Consider the following 20,998-nt stretch of genomic DNA (forward strand, 5'->3'; position numbering starts at 1 on the left):
TCAAGCCATCTTCCTGAGAGGGGCACATTCTTCAAATCGTGCTCTCGCTCCCTGTGGTGTACAAAGAAAAGTTGACAAAGGAAATAAAGGTCGGTCCGGGGAACAGTCGTGGCATGCCTAGTAGCGACAGCCTCCGAATCGAAGGTTGAATAAAGAACTCAACAAAACGCCATGGGAATAAATTTCCCGTTAATGGCTTCCATTCCTCGTGGTATTCGTGTCGTGTCGTAGTAGCAAATAATGTAGATGTCGTCAGAGCACATAATTCCTCCTGGTCGTGAGTGCTATGTTCCTAGTTCGAGCCAGGGTCTCCAACATCAGTTCAGCGTGTTTCTCCCCATAAAAAATCGCAAAAAGCTCCTTTTCAGTAGACCTTCAGTGCTATCCAGAGTGAAATGCAACCAGGTAATTCCCTCTAGACATCAGTCATCTCTGTGTCACTGTCACCGCCCTCTGCAATGGAAATAGGGATCAACTCCTCGTCGGGTCCCCAGTTTCCTTCATAAACAGTTGCTGGTGCGGCGCGGTGATGGCCAACCCACTGCAGGCCCTCAAGTTCCAAAACCTGATGTACCGTTGGTCGCTCACTGGGCTCTTGAGCTGTCATCCATCGTACAATCAAATCGAGAGAACTGTTGTGGGTGGCATTAACCATAAACTCGGGAGGCTGCAGTAGTTCCGATCGCTTGGATGGGCCAAACAAGTTGCTTGGGTCGTGCGTCTTGCCACTTGTGAAATCATCGCTATGCATTATCTCGGTAGGGTTACCAGTGGCATCTCGCTGGACCTCAATAGAGGGATTCCAGGTAAGACTTGGCACTTCAGAAAGATCTCCAGAGCGGAGGGCGATCCACGTAGGTCCATTGTCAGGTAGGACAACGTTGGCGGCTGTCTCAAGGATAATGAGGCCCAGAGAGAAGACGTCGGCGGACTGGCAGGATTTACCCTTGAGCATCTCCGGGGCCATGTACTCACGATCGCCCTCGACGTCCACGCCTTCGGCAGACGAACAGGATTGGGCCAGACCGAAATCACCAATCTTGAGAACACCTTCGAACGTAACAAGGATATTGGCCGGCTTGAGATCCAGATGCATGAAACCTGAGTCATGGATATCCTTCAGGCCCTATAGAAATGTGAGTACGTATAGAGAGGCACAGTGGTTTACAACTTACCAAGCACATGTCCTGGAGGATCTTGAAGATGCGAAAGTCGTCTAGTCGTCCACCTCGTCCAACAGTACCCAGGAACTTGTCGAGGGTACCCTCTTCGCAGTACTCTGTTTGAATATAGAGATGGTTATTGTAGTCCCAATGATCGAAGTACTGGACCACATGTTCAGAGTAGCTGAGAGTCCTCAAAATCTCGGCCTCTCGGACCTTTGTATCCCGATCCTTCGGTCCCTGGAACGCATGCTTGCTCTTCTTTACAGCATAGACTCTGCCCTTGGTGGGGCTTGTTGTCGGGGTTGTACTGAGGTTGCCAAATGTCATTTGATGGTCCGCCTGAGTGACACGATAGACAACAGAGAATTCACCCTTTCCAATCTGCTCCACTTTGTCGAATCGGGAGGATAGGCTTGCGTCAATGTCAATGTTACTAGTACGGGCGTTCACGGGAGTAACAAGGAGGCTGGTAGATGATCGCAAGTCCCGTCCTGCTGTTGGGGTAACGGGAGGTGGCATGCTATCAGAGAAGGCATCGCCAATCTGAGAAATAGACAATCGGCTGGTGTCGAGAGGCAGCAAACTCTCACGCGGCGTTTGCGGTGTTCGTCGTCCATCAAGGGGGCTGGCTGATTCACAGAGTTTCGATTTAGTAAATGTCTCATGAGGAGAACTGAGGGTATGACTCAAAGAAACTGTGCTTAGTGGAGAAGGAGAGTGTAATCCTCGTCGAGCCCTGGAACGGCCAAACGAAGATAGAGGCAGATGCGAAGATGGGGAATACAGACGTCCAGCATCGGTAGGCCGACTTGAATCGTCGACTGTTCCAGCTGGTCCGTCCGTTGTTGGGACTTCCGACTTACAAGTTGCTTCTCGAGGGATAGAGGTGCCGAGAACCGGAGTAGTAGAGTGCAATGTTCGGTTGGCAGTTGGGCTATGGTTATCATGGGGACTCTCGAATGAGTACTCGCTGACCTTGCTAAGGCTGGGAGTTAAACTGTTCTTGGTTGGAGTAGGGGGAGCATCGCCTTCCATGGGTGTCGAAAAGTCAATCGTTTCACCAAAGAGCTTGTGTTCGTCACCATCCAGGCTAAGGACACTACCGCGACGTGCACTCCTAGAAGCACTGCCACGCTGGAATATTGACATGCCCTTTCCTGGCCTACCAAAACTGGCTGTGCTGTTACCAAATGGGGTGGAAGGGAGACCGCCAAAAGAATTCCGGTTGTTACCCCTCTTCTTCATGGCACTCCCAGCCGGTGGAGGGAAAGTAGCGAAGGGGTTAGAGTGCTTCTTGCATGGTGTATCAGGAGGAGCCATCTTCTTGTCGGCATCCTCTTCGGGATTTCGGTTGACCTTGGAAATAAGTCCAGTAGAGTTGAAAGCGCCCACCCACAGCTGCGAGTTGCTGGGCGTCGCCATGGCCTTGGACATGTCATTTGGGCGATTGGGTCGTGTCGCATTGAGAGGGAGGGATCGTGAGAAAAGGTGAGGTCTGGGTCGATCTGGCATCCGGGCCACAGGAGCATAAATAGGTGCTTCCTCGGTTAAGCTGTTTCCTGAAGACGACGTCGTCAGTGTCTTCGATAGAGGATGTGGTTGGTGGGCCTTGTCGCCAAAGAAAGTAGTGGGTGGTGGTTTCGAGGTCGGCGTTGTAGAAACAAAGGGACTCTCTTGAGGCACAGGAGGAGGAACAAATTGGTCCAGAGAAAGGCGAGGTCGACTTCGGACAGGAGAATATTCGGAGCTCATCTGAGCCAGCTGTCGTTCACCAGATCGTCTTCCCCAAGATCCTCGCTCCCCATATCTTTGTTGTAGAGTTGACTTACGTAGGGACGATGACCTCTTAGGAACATTCGTCGTCGCAGGTGTTGGTGAGGGGACGGGATCGCGGAATGGTGATCCGCTAGTACCCGCAATCTCATACTCGGTAGATGAGTCTTCATGTATGTAGAAGCTCTGTGAAGATGTCGTGTTGGCACCAAAGATATTTTGGTCCTCGTTCTGGACCAGCCCCGATATTCCATGCAAGCTCCGTCGCTTAGCCACTGGGCTTCCCTGACTCGGTTGGTCCAGATTCATGGTTGCGTCGCTGCGCTTTAATGACCCGTTGTTTGGGATCATCTGACCATCATTGTTGGAATCAAGAGACTTGAGAAATGAGGTCGGCGAAGATCCAGCGACGTCGAGAGTGAGGCTGCGTCGCTTGACGGGACTGACAGAGATGGGGCTTGTAGCTCCAAGGGCGTTATTCTCTTGCCCTGATGCATCAATAACTGAAGCCAAAGGTACCGCAGGTAGTGAGTTGCCGCTATCGGGAGCCATGTTGAGCGCCCTCTTAAGAGGGCTCTTGGGAGATGCGCGTGCTCGTGTCAACGGTCGTGAGGGCGATGTCTTACCGGCCTTGGCGGAACGCAACGAGAGCCTAACGCTGGGGCGGAAAGGTGTAAAGGCGGTTGAATGCGGGCCGCCGTTGATATGAGGAGGTGCTGAGCGGGTGTGGGACGGTAGAAGTTGTTGGTTTTGCGGTGTTGCGCCAAATCGACGACAAGGTGATTGAGGTGAGGTTTGGTGGGGGCTTTCGGGGCTCAGCGAGTTTTGGGAGTTGGAACGCGTCAAGAACTTGGAAGGTGATCGTGAAATAGAGCGTCGGAGAGTGCGAACTGCCGATGTGACGTCGATGTGGTGTGCGTGGGTTGGTGATGGTAGGGCGAGTGTGCCACCGCTGCTGTTCGAGTAGGACATTGTGAGGTTGCGAAGTGCTGCGCGCTGCCGTGATGCGCGAGCAGATGACGCAGTAAGGCTGATGGGTATAAACAGTTGAATAACTAGGCCTTGTCGATATTTGCTGCTAGTGCGAGATACAGTGACCGATGAAGAATGCAGTAGGTGAAGTATAGGTTGCGGACGTTGGTGAGCCGAATGTGCAAGCCTTTAACGGTGTTGCGTGAAATGGCCAAGTCGAAGATGTGAGAAGCAGCTCGACGCGATACCCAACAAATCGCAAAAAGCTATGCCAGTCTCACTCGGATGTCGAAGGTCATATCATGACTCGACAACTGAGAGTAAATCAGACGCTAAAGTGAGGGAGGCAGAAGGCAGAAGAGCGTTGAGTGTAGGCTTCCTTTTAAGTGCCCGAACGGTGATGTCGTCGACAAGGCAGCCAGATAGATACCTTAGATAAGAGTGGGTCGACGTGAGTTCGCGTTGATTGAGTCAATACGAGTGATTGTCGACACGTATAAAAAAAAATTATAAAAAAGTGAGGTTGAGTAGAGGAGGGAAGTTGGTGGAAGTTGGAACTGCTAAGCAGTTGTAGGAGTAGTCGTGCTGCAGGTGGTGGTGTCGTGTTTCGTACGGGCAAGATGGACGTCCGGGTTGGAGTTGGGAGTGGGCGGGTTGAAGAGACGAACGGGAAGACGAGAGAGTTGGGTTAGGTAGGTGAACTAGGCAGTTAGTTTGGGTGTGGCAGTTGGACCATGGCGCTCGTGAACGGGCATGGGCTACTGATCCTGACACAAACTAACCAAGTTGTGTTTGTGTGTAAAGAAGAGGCTAATGAAAAGCAAATTGTCCCTGCAGTTGTCGTCCGGTCTCGTCTCTCCTTTTACTTTGCTCTTGCTCGTCGAGTCTTTTGTTATTGTGGTTTGTTTGAATCCACAAGCAGTAGAGTTCAGAGCAATAATACTATCCTGCCCCCTCGTGTACAATACCCCTCGTGTGGCTGCGTTGAAACCCAAGAACCCTTCCTCAGGGCAGAACGTGGATACTCAAACTGGGGTCTGGTGACTCAGAATATCAGGTCGAAAGGACAACGACTGGTAGTGGTAAGTCAGGCTGGTATGCACTCGTCTGGGCTTTCTTGGTGTCTGTGTTGGAAAGTTGGTGCAGACCAGAGTTGACTTGCAAGTAAAAAAAGACCCAGAGGGTGTGACAAAATACTAGTGAGAGATAGGACAGGATGGGATGAGAGTGGAAGGGAGGGCGCGCAAAAAGAGGATGGACAAGACAGCCTGGAGTGGTTGGAAGAGAGGTCCCGCCATAGACGGATGAGGATAGGGAGCGTGGGAGCCCAGGGATGGCGCGTGTTGGCTCTGTAGGCTAACGATTTGGTGCACGCCCCGTGCTGTAAAAATGGTAGGCTCAGGCTGAGTTAGTGGGGGGTTTTCAGTTGTCTACAAGCCTACCGTCTTCAACCAATATTCAATATATCAATTGATGAGGAACGGGAGAATCACTAGAGCAGTCATTATCATAACAGGGGATCAAGGCGCGTACTTTGCATCAGGGAGGCAAATTCCGTACTCGTCTTCTACCATACAAAAATCTCTTCGTCATATCAAAGAGGCTGGACAACAACAAGCTGGGGTAGAGGCGCGCGACAAAGTGACGCATTTGTTTACACGTTTACCTAAAGGGGGATAGTGTAACACGAAAAGACGCGTTTCTCCAAGCAAAAGCCAGGGGTGCAACAACATACACACATCAACTCACTAACACACCCTCCAGGCTGGCCCTGTTAGCAAGTGGCTTCCTTCAAGGGTGGCGCCGGGAGCTGGTCCCCGTAACTCAACCCGCTCATGGCCCGTCCATGTTCCATCTCAAGCCTCTGAGCTAGCTATTGATTCTGACTCTACAGGCAGAGTAGCACTGATCTCTCTGTCTCATCGATCATGGCACGTTCATCGGAACAATCACATTCCTTCGTGGCTGCGTGGCTTCGTCATATCCGAAGATTCTCTCTCCATGTCTTGATGCTTCCTCCTCGTCACCCGTAGGTAGGACAACCGACTTGTTGAATAGCGACGATCGTTGATCTTCAGGGAATCACGTTTGTCTGTGACTGAATGTTTCTGTGAACTTATTGAGCCTCGATGCTTGTTGCGCTGGGACTCTTGTAAGTGATGGCCACGATATATCCACGGGTATGGAGTAGAGAGTCTGGAGTGGTTCCTGAAGCCGACCTCTAACTTCAGACTGACCAGCACCTCTTCTCCGTCCGAGAGAAAGAAAGAGGCATACGGATACCAATACAGTACCTAGGAATTACCCACTTGTAGGAGTTTCTGACTTTTTCTTGCTCACATCTTCCAGGTCGAAATGGCATCTATCAACAACACCAAAGTTCATGTGGATATCTTATTCAAGAGACTGACATGTATGTAAGTCGAACATCCAAAGCCCTGGTTCGTCGATACCCCACTGGGCGCCTCTCAGCGCCAGTGCTCAGGGGTATTCCCGTCCTCTCAAGCCATCGCAAGCCACCTCACCCCTGAGACCTCCCCTCTGGCCCAGGAACTTCTCTGTTCTTTCCAGCCAGGGAGGATCCCATGGCACTGGCAGTTGGCATGGGATGGCGCCCGTTGGACTGAAGATCGCCTCTAACATGGCATGGAATTCTGGTGGAATGGCATGAGGTCTGTTCTCGATGGAGCAAAAAAAAAAAAAAGACGAGCGCTTCTGCTGGTCAGTCTCGAGGTCGCAGTCGTTGTAGGACAGCATCTACTTAGACGCTGGAGTAACTGTCCCAAGACAGATCGGAGGTCGCAGCTCGGGCACTTGCACTGGCACTCGCAGGTTGCAGCGAGTCCAAAGCAAGATACGATTGGGACGGGGGGTTGGGGCCGTGTCTAGAGCCCACCCGTTCGCTGGCTCCCGTCCCCTTCAGACCATTCAGCGTCATGATCGTCGCCGTCACTTGCTCGTGGGCATGCTTTATCCCGGGTCCCATCACTTGCCTCGTACAGGACTGGGCTACCTCGAACAAGTGAGTGAGGTGTGTTGTACGCGCTGTAAAACAGAGACAACGTCAGCCCTGGCTAGTCAATGGGTACAGTACAGCTTAGTTTTCATTATCCAGCGAGTTTCTCGTACCAGCCACTTCCAATGGATGAGTCTTCTCTCCTTCTTACAGCCGCTCAGTGGCCCTCTGGTTCAGGCCCTCTCTGCCTCCACCAGCAGAATCGGTAACAGTCATGACATGGCCATACCAGGCCAAGCCAGCTCATCGCATCGGGCACAGGTACCTCGAGGCTAACATCAGCATCAGTGTCAACCATGTCCTGACCTACATCCCGATAGGCCGGCCCCTCTCATGACGCGCAGGAAATCTTCCCGTTCTGATCAAAACAAACAAACGATTGCTTCCCCTATCCTCTTGTGCACTCCCCCACTAGCTGACGGTGGTAATTTGAGCTTTAATTGTGCTCTTTATGCCAACCAGCCCATGTCATCTCGCTTCTTATGAGTGAGTCCGGGGTGGCCCCCGCTATATGCGAGAGGGCACTGCGCTAACAATTCAATTGTGTGCGCTCGTCAGTTGTTGGGCCTGCGTGTGGACGAGAAGAGGCACAAAAGCCCTGCTCATAAGCCTGGGGCCTAGGCCAGAGGGACCACAAAGCGCATCAAATCGAAAAGCTACGCATCGTACTTTTGAAATTTGAAGCCCCTAGCATGTCGTCCATCTGATCAGCTGCCAATCAAGGCCATCAATCGGCATTGCCTCTACCGTTGCTGCTCCGTGCTTCTTGATCGGAGGTTTTAGATCAACTCACATATCGACTTACGCGGAGCATCATCGTCACTTGCACTAACATAATGGAAGGTCCTTTATTGTTCACATCCTACTCCGTACAGATCAGCTCAACTCAATTCACTCACGTGCATCCCCCGCGCTCGCATATTCTACACTAGGCAGGGGATGCAACTGGCTGTGCACAACATATCAGTGCCAACTTTGTTGACCGCCTGACTTGGTTGCATATTTTATGGGACATCGCTGCAGCTAGCAAGCCGTTGAAGCACACCGCACAAGTCTGCGGCTCTGTGAAATGAACCCCTATGCAGTTCATATTATAAGGGCCGTGTAAGTGGCCTCTGGCGGCAGCGGTCTACAACTTTCAGCGCAGCTTCGCTAACTTTGACATGCTCCTGAGCCCCTATTCGCAAACTATTTCCTGCAGGTGGCAATCGTTGTCCTGTTGTTGCGATGCAAATGCACGATGTGTTCAGGCGTGATGAAACAAAGCAAGAGTTTGTTACAGCCGACAAATTCGAGAACTTGGACCGACTTTAGTTAGTTTGTAGTCGAAATCAAGCGCTCAGATAAAGGATGCAGAGACGAATTTATTCATGTGCGTTAAAATGTTGGTCTTGCATAAGAGACCGTCGAGAACAGAACCAACTTGAACCCAAGCGCACCGTTATCCGAAACGGAAGACACAGACAAACGCCATGACGCAAAGTGGCTTCATTCTCATGTTCCCATAACTGCGGCCAAGTGGGCTATGACTACCCTGTAGTGTTCTAGAGTTCGGCGTCATTGGGGCTTGGTAACCTGCTGGCCTCAATAACGGGCCACGCTGGCAATGCAAAACGCACCTCGACGGGCCGTCTGCTTGCCTGCTTCTGCCTGTGAGGTTTCGGTGCAGCGATGCAATGCTTCAAGTGGACTCGGGGCAGGGCGGATACTGCATGAGAGAGCGTTGCATATACTATTTGATTGGACAATTGGACAACACATTCGCAAGGGACTCAGCGAGGGGTACAGTAACTTTGCATGTCAACTCCAGCCTTTGACCAAAGTCTCATATGCACCTCCTCGCTAGGGAGGATCGAGATGAGCGAATTTTGCATGCCAACTGGTGTGGGTGATCCTGAGCATGTAGTCTTCTGGCATCAAATCTTGGTGAAGCAATTCCAGTATCGTGTTCTGCTTCAAAAAGCCACATCCTAGGCAAAATCCAGTGTGTCTCTCAAGATTCCCCACAAAGGCATAGCAAGGGATTATAGTGAGACGGCCGAGATACCGAAAACCTAATAAAGCTCCATCTTCTCGAGATGAATCAGGCCATTAGGCGGCTAGATCTGAGTCAGTATCAAACTCTCAAAAAGCACTAGTGAATGGCAGAATTTCGTCCAGATCTGGACTCGAAGGGAGGATTCATGTACTCACTGGTATGAACTGTCTCAGCTTCACGCCGGCCTCCCTAAACACCCGGGCTGTATCGTTGTCCATGCTGTATGTGTGAGCGTAGACAACCTCGCTAATGCCCACCTGGCAGATTTTGATACTGCATGTGAGGCAGGGACACGTGTCGCAGTATAGGACAGAGCCCTCGCGTATTCTTTCTCGTCCCGCTTCCAAAAGCGCGTTCTCTTCGGCGTGGATACACAGGCAAGTCGACAAGCCCACTCCGGAGCTGTTGCCATCATTGCACCTTGGACAGCCTCCCTCAGTGCAATTCTGTAGTCCCCTTGGAGTCCCATTATAACCGGTGCTAATGACCCTGCGTTCTTTGCCAACAAGCACACATCCTACTCTACGCTTCATACAGTTGGAGCGTTGTGCAGCAAGGGATGCCAATTCCATAAAGTAAGTGTCCCAGCAAGGGCGAAGGCGATCAGGATTTGGGATGTCCAACTTGCCAAGGGTAGCATAGAGGTGCGCTAGGGAGGATGATGTGTTGAGAAGTCTCACAACAGCGCGCGAGATAAGGGGCGAGAGGCCTTTCTCTGCGTCGTATAGGTGGATATCGCTCTCTCTGACAAAGTCTTCTAGACTCATGTCAGGCTCTCCCGCATGCCTCTGCCTCGCGCGGTCCTGGAACCGTCGCCAGCGGACCGTCAATGGCGCATCGACGGAGAGCAATAGGAAGAAAGGTCGACGAAGAAAGACATCTAGAACTGCCTCCGTGGGAATGTCAGTAGTGACAAAGCGGCTGCGCCAGCGTTTCGTCACAAAGTCAAGAAGTTCCTCGGCTGTGGAAAACACGTGTTGCGGACCATCCCGGAGAGTCAGCGTGTTTTCAGAAGAAGACTGGTAGGCATTCTTGGTGGTGAGCGCTATTGGGGTCAGAGCGCCTTTGAAAGCTGTCGAGTCAGTAGACTGTGATGGAGACTCTGCATCGTGTTCCTCGGATGAAGGGGATTCGGCTCCAAGCGAGGTATTGGACGGTCTTGGCTGGGATTGTGGCTGTAGATGGAGGAGTTTGAATCCATGATGCTCAACGAGATATTGGGCCACCGTCCTTTTGCCGGAGCAAATACCTGATCTATGTGAGTTTGTGACTTGACTTGGGAAGTTTGCGATATGTTCTTACTGCCGCAGATGCCGATGAGCATGCTGTGGATCAATGCTGGTTTTTGTTCTGGAGTCTGTAGAGGTAAGGTAAAGTCAGCATCAGGCTTTGGATGATGTATCGTGCCTCACGTTGAGATTTTCCGTATGGTCATTTAACGCGTACGGCGACTATTCTAAGCGCGTCGCAGAGTGTGGGGGTGCACTGTTCGCAGCTGTGACCGTTGTTGTTCTAGAATGTCTACGGAACCCGTTGAGAAGTGTCGCAAACTCAACTTTGAAAGCGGCCGACAAGTTGACAAGTATGTTTCTCCATCTTACGAGTTATCACGGACATCTCGATCTAGTTAGACATTTCCTATATATAGATGCTGTGAGTTTTGATCAAAGCGTACATTCCAACAGTCCCAAGAAAGCTTGAACCCTTGGATGTTTCAGACACAAATCTCTCGTTAATGAGATTGCGTCTTCACGAAGAGGGTCACATTCTTTAAGTGAATGGTGGAGATAAATCTGAACGGGTGTATTCTTGATAACTTCCGATATACCGAGTCTGCGGTTGTGAAGAACGTGTTTCTCCTGTAGCTGAGGTGATAGTAAATGAGTCTGAAGGGTCAATGTTTATGATGGATGGAAATAATGGGGTTTGCAGTATCGATCTCCTTTTCTTGGTAAAATTTGAAGCTGTATTACTGACGATGATAGCTCACTATTTTTGGTCATCAACTTCATATCATGAATCTTCAACGGGATGACATTCATAGCGTCGATTTGAGGTATGGATGTGACCACGCTTTAAATAGAAGAACCATGACTCTATTATGACGGCATAGTCAGAATACCAAAGTAGAAAACATTAATACTGCCATGTCCCTTTTGATTTTACATGCGCTTTCGGACTTACACGCACGATTGCCGCATTGCAGCTACCGACATCTCGAACTTCCACTTACCCTATAACGACCTGTACTCTCCGACGGACGTCTGCGATAAGACCTGGTCCGATAGGAGGCTGCGTGACGCCGCCCAGTACCCCGCGGTGGGGCTGAAGGGAGACAAGAAAACTTCAGACATTAGTCCTAAGTGATAAAAAAGTTGACCTAAAGGCTTCCTAAGTCTACACTAAAGTTGCTTAAGTATTTTCATCACTTAGAGTAGAGGTCCTAAGTTTTCTTGCTCACTAACGCCTACCTACGACCTAAGTTGGAGCTCCACTCATGGTCACCAGTGATGGTCATCTTATCCGTTCAGGTGAACCTTCCATAAGGTCACTGATGAATACATTACACACAACGATCTTATATAGGTAGGTATTCAGCTATAACAGATCACGAACCCTCAAGGAGACACTTGCCCGTCAAAAAGAAGTTCACCTTGCTCGACCACCTACAGTAGCGACGAGGAAAACAACAGACTCTTTGTTGAACAGGACCAACAGATCGAACCCAAACCAATCTCACAAGAGCTTCTCTAGCTGTAAATAAGGTAACCATAGCATCCAATACCTTTAAAAACAGTGATAAGCCTATGAACGGCCGGCATCAACTTTCATAAGATTTACCTGCCTCAGAGACGCAGTCGCTGCCTTAACCAAGAAGTATAAATACCTACCTAAGGTATCAGCAGCTGGGACGAACCTTCTTCCTTCAACCCCAAAGCCTGCCTCACCAGCGTCACACAAACTTGGCAGCTTCACCATCACGATGGCGGCACCGCTGCAATTTGCCCCTTTCGGGTCAGAGATCGAGCTGTCGTTCTATTCGGCGCTCTTTGCTTCGAAGCTTGAGCATGACAAGCTCGACGACTCAGCGCGGAGCATTCTTGGTCTTTACGAACCCCGTTTGGAAGAACCAGAATCCAGCTGTCGCATGCAGATATTAGGAAATGCTCTTACGAGTAGCAGGTAAGTCCACTGTTTGATTTATGCACAGTCTCTGACCATGGCAGAACTAATGCGCCCAGTCCGCCTCTTGGGACAATGAGGGCCGAGGGAATCATTAGGAACGTCAATACACTCGAGGATTTCAAGAACACAGACAAGTCTGCTATGCTCAGGACTGCTGGCCGACAGGTATTTACAGGCCCACCGAGACTGGAGCACCGCTGACAACTCTAGATCTGGGATGCGATCAAAGATGGTAGTATCTACTCTGTTCCATCCCTGCTCTCGTCATTCATCATACTTTCATACGCGGACCTGAAAAAGTACAAGTTTACGTACTGGTTCGCTTTCCCTGCTCTGCATTCTGATCCTTCGTGGAAGCGATCCGGTCCAGCCGAACATCTCAACTCCAGGGAGAGCACGGCGCTTGTTGACAGGGTAGGGACTTGGAGGTACAGTGTCGACTCCCGCGAGCATGGCTTCTTTCTGGTCAAGAAGGTACACGGTGAAGATCTGGATACAGATGATCCGGATTCTTCGCAGGGACTTCCCTTTCGATGGGAAGTTGCCTCGCTACGAGAATTTGAGAATGGTTTCTTCGACCAGGTGGCTGAGAGAGACCGTTACGTTGCGTTTGTTGATCCTTCGACGTACCCAGAAGGCCCTGGGTGGCCCCTGAGAAATTTCCTGATCCTTATCCGACAAAGGTTTCATCTGACAAAGACCAAAGTGATCTGCTACAGAGACATCCAGGCAAAGAGGCACGAAGCTCGCAGCGTCATTCTTCCAATCGAGATGGATCCAGTCGAGAGCATAGAGATCACTGAAATGCCCAAGGTTACTGGCTGGGCACGGTCGAATAATGGCAAACTCCAGGCACAGCAAGTCAACCTAGGAGAGTACATGGATCCTGCACGACAGGCAGACGGCTCTGTCGACCTGAACCTGAAGCTCATGAAATGGAGGATCGCACCCGAACTCGACTTAGATGCGATTAAGAACACGAAGTGCCTGTTACTTGGCGCTGGTACGCTGGGAAGTTATGTCTCAAGAAATCTTATGGGTTGGGGCGTCCGGAAGATAACGTTTGTGGATTACGGGCGAGTGTCATTTTCCAATCCTGTCCGACAGCCACTGTTCAGCTTCCAAGACTGCCTCGAAGGAGGGAAACCAAAAGCCCCTCGAGCTGCTGAAGCGTTGAAAGAAATTTTTCCAGGCATAGATAGTGAAGGACACACGCTGTTTGTTCCTATGCTCGGTCACCCTTACATAGAGGAGTCGAAGACAAGGGAGGAATATGAAAAGCTGGAGAAGCTTATCGACGAACACGATGTCATCTTCCTCCTCATGGATTCAAGAGAATCTCGATGGCTGCCAACGGTTATGGGAAAGGCCAAAGGAAAGATTGTCATGAACGCTGCCCTGGGTTTTGATTCGTATGTTGTTATGCGACATGGTTCTGAAGGCCATGTCGAAGGGCAGACACCGCTTGGTTGCTATTTCTGCAACGACGTCGTGGCACCAGCTGATGTAAGTTCTCACCCCATTTCCACTTTCGAGACCGTATCTAACCTTCTTTTAGTCTCAAAAGGACCAGACCCTGGATCAGCAATGTACTGTCACTCGACCCGGTGTTGCAGCTATTGCGTCTGCCCTTCTTGTTGAACTTCTATCAAGCTTGTTACAACATCCTCTCGGCAAGGATGCACCAGCACCACAGCCAAGTCCCGGTGTGGTTCCAGAGAGAGATCCACCTGATCATCCTCTTGGTTTGGTTCCGCATCAAATAAGGGGCTATGTATCGACATTTCAGAACATTGTCATACGCGGTCAATCTTACGACTGTTGCAGCGCGTGCAGCCCCAAGATTCTTGATGCATATCGCAGTGACGGATGGGGCTTTGTGAAGAAAGCGTTGCAAGAGAAGGACTATGTGGCAGAGCTATCGGGTTTGGCCGAGGTCCAGCGAAAAGCAGAGGAGATGGCTGCCCAAGTTGACTGGGATGACGACGACGACCTTGTCGAAGATGGTGACGGAGAGCTGATTTAGAGTATACTGGCCTAAAGGCGTCCTAAGTCTATACTAAATTTCCCCAAGTTTACTTAAATTCACCTAAGTTTATTAAATAAGTTTATCTAAGTTTATCTAAATTTACCTTAATTTCCTAAATTTATATAAGTTTATTTAAGTTTACCTCTATTACTTAAGTCTATAATAAATTTACCTAAGTCTCCTAAAGTTATATAAGTGTACCTAAATTAAACTAAGTCTACCTTAGTTTACCTCAATTACCTAAATCTATAATAAATTTGTTTAAGCTTCCTAAATCTGCATAAGTTTACCTAAGTATTTTTTATTTTAGGCTGACAAATTTAAAGAATTTGTGTTGAAGCGGTCATGCTGAGGGACATTCGGAGTATAGCTCGGCGTATTTGGGGGGGAGGTTCATGAGATATTGCCAGGGAGTTGTTTCATTGCAAGATAGAGTTCCCAAGGATAGATCGCTAAGGTACCCCATATCGTTGATGCATCATGCATGGGATGATTTGTGTAAGTGATGTAATATAATCTGAACATCAAGCGGGGTGCCTGAAATAAACTGCGAGTATTGGAGACAATGGGCAGTGATCACAAAAGAAAGAAGCTACGGCGTTATAACGTATGGAATTATATAGTTCTAGAAGATAATCGTATGTAGTCGTAGATGGGTTGCTTTAAGCACCCTTCCTGCAATGCACCTCAACGCCATTCCATGCTATGTACAAGTGACTGTGCATTGTCACAATCGGTTCCCAACATCCCAGTATCCATGCGTGCATGTGTTTATCGAGTAGTGGTACCGTCAAGTCTTGCTCGGTCGATGTTTATCCAAGAGATTGGGTGTTTCTGCATATCTATCCTTTACAGTCGACCGTCGAAGGCATACTGGGCAGCGAGGGGCCAGCCGAGGATGACAGCGAAGCCAGGGAAGAAGCTGAGACGGCGTTAGTTGATATGATATTGGCAAAGTCTTGGATGTCAGAACAACTTACAAGAGAGCTTGGCTTCCAACTCGCTTGAACATCTTGGCGTAGTCTGGCTTAGCAGGCTGCTGAGTGATGGGAAGACGCTCGAATGGGTGAGACTCCATGGCTCGGCCAGCGTTTCGCATAGCAGTGAGGAGAGAGAATTGGCGGCGCTGAACCGCGCGGGCGGCAGATCGAACAACGATGGGAGACATGTTGATTGATTTTAGAGGAGTTGAGTTGGTGCAAGTGGTTTGGTTGAGTTGAGTTGTTTCTTAAGGTAAATCGATCTCAAGTTGTCCTTAGAGGAAGTCCACTAGTAATATACCCAAATAATTGAATTGAGTGGTGAAGATATTTGTTGAGTGGAGAGTTGTTATTGCTCTGTTGATGCTTTAGATGCTGGTGATGAGAAAAGAGACTATCTTTGGGAACGGTAGATAGCATCCTCTTATACAGAATTGCCATGCCGATCATTTTTCACGAGAGATCAGAAATTTGATCAAGGATTCCTTTAAACGGCGACCTCCCAGAACCCGTGCAGCCGGATACATCCATTGTGGTCAGATTCCATCTGGTTTGGCGACCATCATGCCATAGTAGAGACCTGGATCCTGGGGTATTAGAGGGTGTTTTGATAGCTGGCCAATCATTGTTCACCGCAAACTATCAGTCAGCACAACAGCCCAGAGGTGCATGGCACGATTTCTAGGTCGTCAAGGGTGTTTGTGGTGCGATTCTGATTTGGTCGGCGGGGACCGGTGACGCTGGCGATTGGTCAATTGGCACACCCTTACCAACACCCTGTTTCTCCCGTCAACACTTGTCGTTATCGACTGATTCTAAAGGATCCCAAGAAAGGATCTTGGAATTTCTGGATCCCGAAGGAAGCAATGGCCTGCGCTGTTTCCGGGGAACGGCGAAGAGCAAGTGGTTGCATTCGTGAGCTTGGATTGCAAATAACACCAGGGTTTGCCATGATATGATAGTCATTCAACCACTCACGAGGCTCTCACGCTACCCCAAAATGCACATGCCCATGTTTCTAGTCACATTCTAGGTTCTGGCCCAGATTGACAGGACAGACCAGATTTGATCGCATGAGATCCAGATGATGATAACCATGCCATGATTGCCTTGGCTCTCGCCGATGCCGATGCCGATACCGGTTCCGGTTCATTCGTTCCCGTGGTTTATTCTTAGTCTGTCTATTCCCGTGCCCATGACAGACATCTTTCGGAGAATTCTAGCTCAAAAGGAATCATCCAGTTGGTGTTTGTGAGTGAAACCATGAGGCAACGGCGCGGAGCAGAGAGTTTTCGGAGCCGAACATTGGGCCAACTTCCAATATCATGTGACCTAAAACGTGATGTGGTATCCAGCTACAGCTGTCAGCTCAAGCTAAGCTAAACCACCCTGTTGGCGATCGCGACGAGACAAGCTACGAGCAACTGCTCAATACACACTCATTTTACGATTCTCGTCAAGCCACTTGTCGACCCCGTCGCCATGTCGACAACACTTGTCAAGAGCGGGACCCTCGCCCAACAGCCCGCGCCCAAGGCCGCCGTGCCCGCGATTCCGCTCGTCAATTCTCCTGCCGCTCTGCCCGCATCAGTCGCTCATCAGCTGTTGCTCGCTGGCCTGTTCTACTGGCGCTTCGATGCCCTGGTGGCCGATCCCGTTTCGACTCTTCAGACTGGCCTTCCAGTTGTTGCTGCCATTCAGGCCGTCTATCTTATACTGAGTCTTCCACCAGCGGGATCCTCGGGGTCGTCAAAGAAGCCTCGTCCTGGTGAGAAGAAGAAGTCGGATGGACGGGAGGCAAAGGCCATTCCTGTAAGTAGATCTGTTGTGCATTGAAGCCATAAAACTAATGTCGATGGTTAGACCGCCGTTATTTCATTGCTCCTAGCTCTAATCCTGACACCGGCTCTTCATCTTCTCCTTGTCCTCTTTGGCGCGCCATTCCTTACACACGTGCCTCACACATTCTTGTGCTGCGCACATATCGCCGTCCTCGCGATTTATCCTGTCTTCTACGTTCGTGGTTCCGACCCTGTGCCTCTCCAGGCTGTGGTGGGTGTATCAGCTCCATTTGACCAGACATTTGGCGGCTTTGTTGGAACAGTGGTTGGGGCTTGGCTTGGAGCTGTTCCCATTCCTCTTGACTGGGATCGCGAGTGGCAGAAGTGGCCCGTCACCATTGTTGTTGGTGCTTACATTGGATACATCGTTGGATCTCAGATCTTGGGCACCGTTTTCTTTGGAAAGCGATGGGAAGTCACTCCTGAAATCAAGGAGGAATAAGCCACTGGTTCTTAATAAGAACACGGCTCGTGTTCCAAGTCGCTCGTATGATAGGTTCACTGGGTTTTGCAGAAATATTTATGGCTTGGGTGCATTGTAATGTACCATGGCAAAAAGTTTCATATGATGAAATCGCCTATAGCGATAAGACTACATAATGATGAATACAGCATTAGCTTGCTGCTGCTCCACTAATATAACAAGAATTCATAGTCTTAGTAACTAAATGCCTCTTTGCTGTACTGTTGCCGAAGGTGTCTTGCTTCATCCCTATATTTCAAGTAATGCTCCATGCCGTCTGGGGATGATATGAGGTAGTCGTGGCTGTGAAATACCCTACACCTTATCGACATCTTGTTTGAGATCAATGTCTTCCATATTCTCATCATACTGCGGGAATTAGGTGATGAGCACTGATATCATCGGGTTGAGAAATTAGGCCAGATCGCTGATTTAGGTATTATTTATCGTTTTTCGTCCAGTACAGGCGGCCGTCTGTGTGCTTGGCACTACACTGGAATCGATCGATATGACACTATCAGATTAAGTCTCAGCATACGTAAGTGGTAGTTTTCCCTCAATATCTCGAGATCAACTGGCCCTTAGCGGTCGTTTTAGTTACCTTGGCTCAGACGTAATTGGTGTATACATAGTTAGACGAATCGGACGTATGTCAAGGCATCATGTTCATTTGCCAATGGCCTTTCACAAGGCCATATTCAGAGGTTACTAGTGGAACAAACACTGATAGCTGCAAAGTTACCTGATATATGAAAGGATGGTATTGGCTTAAAACTGATGAACTTGCAATTCCGGCACCAAGTTCAATAGTCTGACGAACGCCGTTCTGACACTTTTTTGACTACCTACATTGATGGACTGGAACCATTGAATAGAGAGCGGTGATGCTCGGCTTGCTTTTGTCAGTGCGAAAATCCTCCAGGACTGATCGCCATTGGGCGAACCGTATTCCACAACCCTGCATGTTCGGCACAGCTGGGGCCAAACTTTACAAACCCCGGATTATTGATGCGTTAACACTGATATCATCGTATCATCTTCTGAGATCATAACCCAAAGTTTGACTTTGAGACGGACTCATCCTTATCGTGACGCTTTCCTTGAAAAGACCGCAAGGGGAGAGAGATTGCAGGCGAGGACCAGACTTGTCGAAATGGGGTTGGCGACTCGTCCTCTCTTGGCCCTCCACCTAGCAAGTGCTGGTGAGGCCGTGATAGAGGGCTTGGAACTTCAGTTCATGCTTGGCACTGACGCGTGCGCTCGAATCTTCTGAAACATGAGATTGACCAGCCAAGAGCCAAGCTGAGCCAGCGGAGACCATGACAAGCCACGCCAAAATCAGGTTAATCTAGAATCTGCAGGCCAGCTCGGGCGCTTATTCCTAGAGCATGACCAAAGAAAATTTTAGCAACAATCATGTTTCCCTTTCAGGCAGGGCATTTTTAATCGACCCTGTTGTAAGGACTTGGGGGTCGGTAGACTCGGCATCTTTTAGTGGCAGTCGCCCAGTAACGTGCTGATTACGACAATTGGGTGTCAGGTAATCTTGCTTGTCAGGCACACTGCATAACATCAACATCCAATCCATTCTCGAACCATGAACCGTCAGTTACGATATCAGAGAGGCTCAGTGTGGCCACAGCACATGATACACAGATCTATATCGAGATTCGAGGTTGAATTTGGCATCGAGAATGAAGGATTGCGATAACTCAGCCACAGCGATTAACGAATCCTTCACATCGTCAATCACGTCGCTAAGATCATGTCCAATTGGCGATTGATTGAGGCTCGCCCCAGCCACACTGCGGCATTCGCCTCATGACGTAGCCCGAGAAACCTTGTCAGTTCCGCGACAAGTTGGCTGGGGTGATGGAAAGAAAAGCGAACTCACTTATACCATTGCCCACTGTAGTATATCAAGCACATACTGATAGAGAGTGATACAAAACTTATTTACAAAGAAATATGAGTCCGTAGGTTCATCTAGATATTTGATTTTTCTCAGTCCCAAGTCTATAATGCAGTCCAGCGTAGCATTTATTGGTGATGTTTGTGAGGTAACCAGCTGTTTTTCTTTTCTTCCCGGACGGGCTCACCCGACTGCTAATCTTGTAAACTCATGTACCCAAGTACAAGTCTACAAGAGGTCAGGCGGAAAAAGCGAAAGCAGGGCACATTTTGCTTGGCCCACGCTCTGTTCCTCTTCGTCGTCCCTGTGGCTTGCCTCATCCTAGTCAGTCGATGACGCAGTGCCCAGAAAGTAAAGGTGCGATTGAGGTTGCGTGGACGCTTGATGTTACTTGGTCAGGGAAAGTTGGAAAGCTACGGAACGAAATTGGGTTGGCAGTGAGTACCTGCTAAGGTAGAATGGGTGTGTATCCGTAATGAGTGATGTGATGCCATGCCCGTCCTTGGCCCGCCCGTTTGTGACGGAGCTTGTATATAAGACAAACCATCTCCCTCTCAACCAGAGTCTTGTTCCCAACATCTCATACAAACTCTGTCTAACGAAGCTATCCAATCTTCTCACTCTCAACCACTACCACTACCTACTATACACATTTCCGAGTAATACCTCGCCGTGACAACCGACAACATGCCTTTCACTGCTAGGTAAGCTCGACATCTTCAACCACACTCGACTTCACGACGTCATCCCGAGCGATCCGCTGTTAGGGCCGTCGCAACATGATTGCCAGTAGCTCAGGACGAGACGCTTGAATCGTCGTGGTTGACTGAATAATCACCAAGATTAAACCCACTAACACTTTTTTTAAACAGCGATATCTGCAAGATCCTCCTTGCCATCATCCTCCCTCCCGTGGGTGTCTTCCTCGAGCGTGGCTGCGGTGCCGACTTCTTCATCAACATCCTCCTTACCATCTTGGGTACGTTCCTCTCGTCTCTCCTCATCCCAACCTCCATCATCCAGCCGCATCCGACCCCTCCGAGGCTTCGGGCTTACCCATCATCCCTTGACCGTCCCTTCGCACATTGCTCAGCAGTTTACTAACGTTCCGCTTCAGGTTACATCCCCGGTATCATCCACGCTCTGTACATCATTCTGAAGTACTAAGCCTCTTCGCACCTCGCACATCAGCGTTGCGGCGCTTCTCGGATCGCTTCAATGATGGCTGCCCCGCTTTCTAATTGCCCAAGACTGGTCAGCCATCGGTTGTCATTATCCATGCGACACTTTGTCTGACGGCCAAGGCCAAGACACCAATGACTGCCGAGCAATCCGGGCGCATGCTGTATGCCGACGACGCTGTGACGAGCTGTGCAGATTGTTTTCCTCGCTTTGATACCTCACGCCGGTGTTCCGCGCTCGGCGCTGGATGCTGATTTTACGACTGGCACGGGCGCGATTCAACTTTCTTGTTTTCCTTTGTTTAGTCACGACATGATGGAGGCGCATGTTGGGTTGGCTCTCAATGCAAAGATGCACTGGGCTTTTTAGTAATTAATTCGATACCCGTCAATCCAACAATTCCTTAACACGTCAATGCTACCGTCACCTCGACACTTTCT

At 49.6% G+C, this 20,998-nt stretch overlaps 7 protein-coding genes across 7 annotated transcripts; 4 read left to right on the forward strand and 3 right to left on the reverse strand.

Annotated features, from left to right (window-relative positions):
- Positions 1–415: 415 nt before the first annotated feature.
- On the reverse strand, positions 416–3,911 carry FPRO_07744 (uncharacterized protein; the record flags this gene model as incomplete). The annotated part of the gene is made up of 3 exons (XM_031234166.1): positions 416–1,126; positions 1,176–1,795; positions 2,030–3,911. 3 exons carry the CDS (start codon positions 3,909–3,911, stop codon positions 416–418), a joined length of 3,213 nt encoding a protein of 1,070 aa, XP_031083930.1.
- A 734-nt stretch (positions 3,912–4,645) lies between these two features.
- Positions 4,646–6,582, forward strand: FPRO_07743 (uncharacterized protein; the record flags this gene model as incomplete). The annotated part of the gene is given in 5 exon segments (XM_031234167.1): positions 4,646–4,993; positions 5,676–5,810; positions 5,970–6,063; positions 6,261–6,328; positions 6,334–6,582. Coding segments are annotated over 5 exon segments (894 nt in total).
- A 2,399-nt stretch (positions 6,583–8,981) lies between these two features.
- FPRO_07742 (putative dCMP deaminase) lies at positions 8,982–10,289 on the reverse strand (the record flags this gene model as incomplete). Its single annotated transcript, XM_031234168.1, has 3 exons — positions 8,982–9,026; positions 9,121–10,214; positions 10,268–10,289. The coding sequence occupies 3 exons, from the start codon at positions 10,287–10,289 to the stop codon at positions 8,982–8,984; spliced, it is 1,161 nt and encodes a 386-aa protein (XP_031083932.1).
- A 1,659-nt stretch (positions 10,290–11,948) lies between these two features.
- FPRO_07741 (uncharacterized protein) lies at positions 11,949–14,177 on the forward strand (the record flags this gene model as incomplete). The annotated part of the gene is made up of 4 exons (XM_031234169.1): positions 11,949–12,148; positions 12,193–12,316; positions 12,362–13,657; positions 13,710–14,177. 4 exons carry the CDS (start codon positions 11,949–11,951, stop codon positions 14,175–14,177), a joined length of 2,088 nt encoding a protein of 695 aa, XP_031083933.1.
- An 852-nt stretch (positions 14,178–15,029) lies between these two features.
- On the reverse strand, positions 15,030–15,348 carry FPRO_07740 (uncharacterized protein; the record flags this gene model as incomplete). The annotated part of the gene is made up of 2 exons (XM_031234170.1): positions 15,030–15,102; positions 15,161–15,348. The coding sequence occupies 2 exons, from the start codon at positions 15,346–15,348 to the stop codon at positions 15,030–15,032; spliced, it is 261 nt and encodes an 86-aa protein (XP_031083934.1).
- Positions 15,349–16,642: 1,294 nt separating this feature from the next.
- FPRO_07739 (uncharacterized protein) lies at positions 16,643–17,443 on the forward strand (the record flags this gene model as incomplete). The annotated part of the gene is made up of 2 exons (XM_031234171.1): positions 16,643–16,972; positions 17,024–17,443. The coding sequence occupies 2 exons, from the start codon at positions 16,643–16,645 to the stop codon at positions 17,441–17,443; spliced, it is 750 nt and encodes a 249-aa protein (XP_031083935.1).
- Positions 17,444–20,063: 2,620 nt separating this feature from the next.
- On the forward strand, positions 20,064–20,543 carry FPRO_07738 (putative RIC1 protein; the record flags this gene model as incomplete). Its single annotated transcript, XM_031234173.1, has 3 exons — positions 20,064–20,080; positions 20,249–20,355; positions 20,494–20,543. The coding sequence occupies 3 exons, from the start codon at positions 20,064–20,066 to the stop codon at positions 20,541–20,543; spliced, it is 174 nt and encodes a 57-aa protein (XP_031083936.1).
- Positions 20,544–20,998: the final 455 nt, after the last annotated feature.

The sequence above is a fragment of the Fusarium proliferatum genome (genome assembly GCF_900067095.1).
Source record: "Fusarium proliferatum ET1 genome assembly, contig: FPRO_scaffold007, whole genome shotgun sequence".
Lineage (NCBI taxonomy): Eukaryota > Fungi > Ascomycota > Sordariomycetes > Hypocreales > Nectriaceae > Fusarium > Fusarium proliferatum.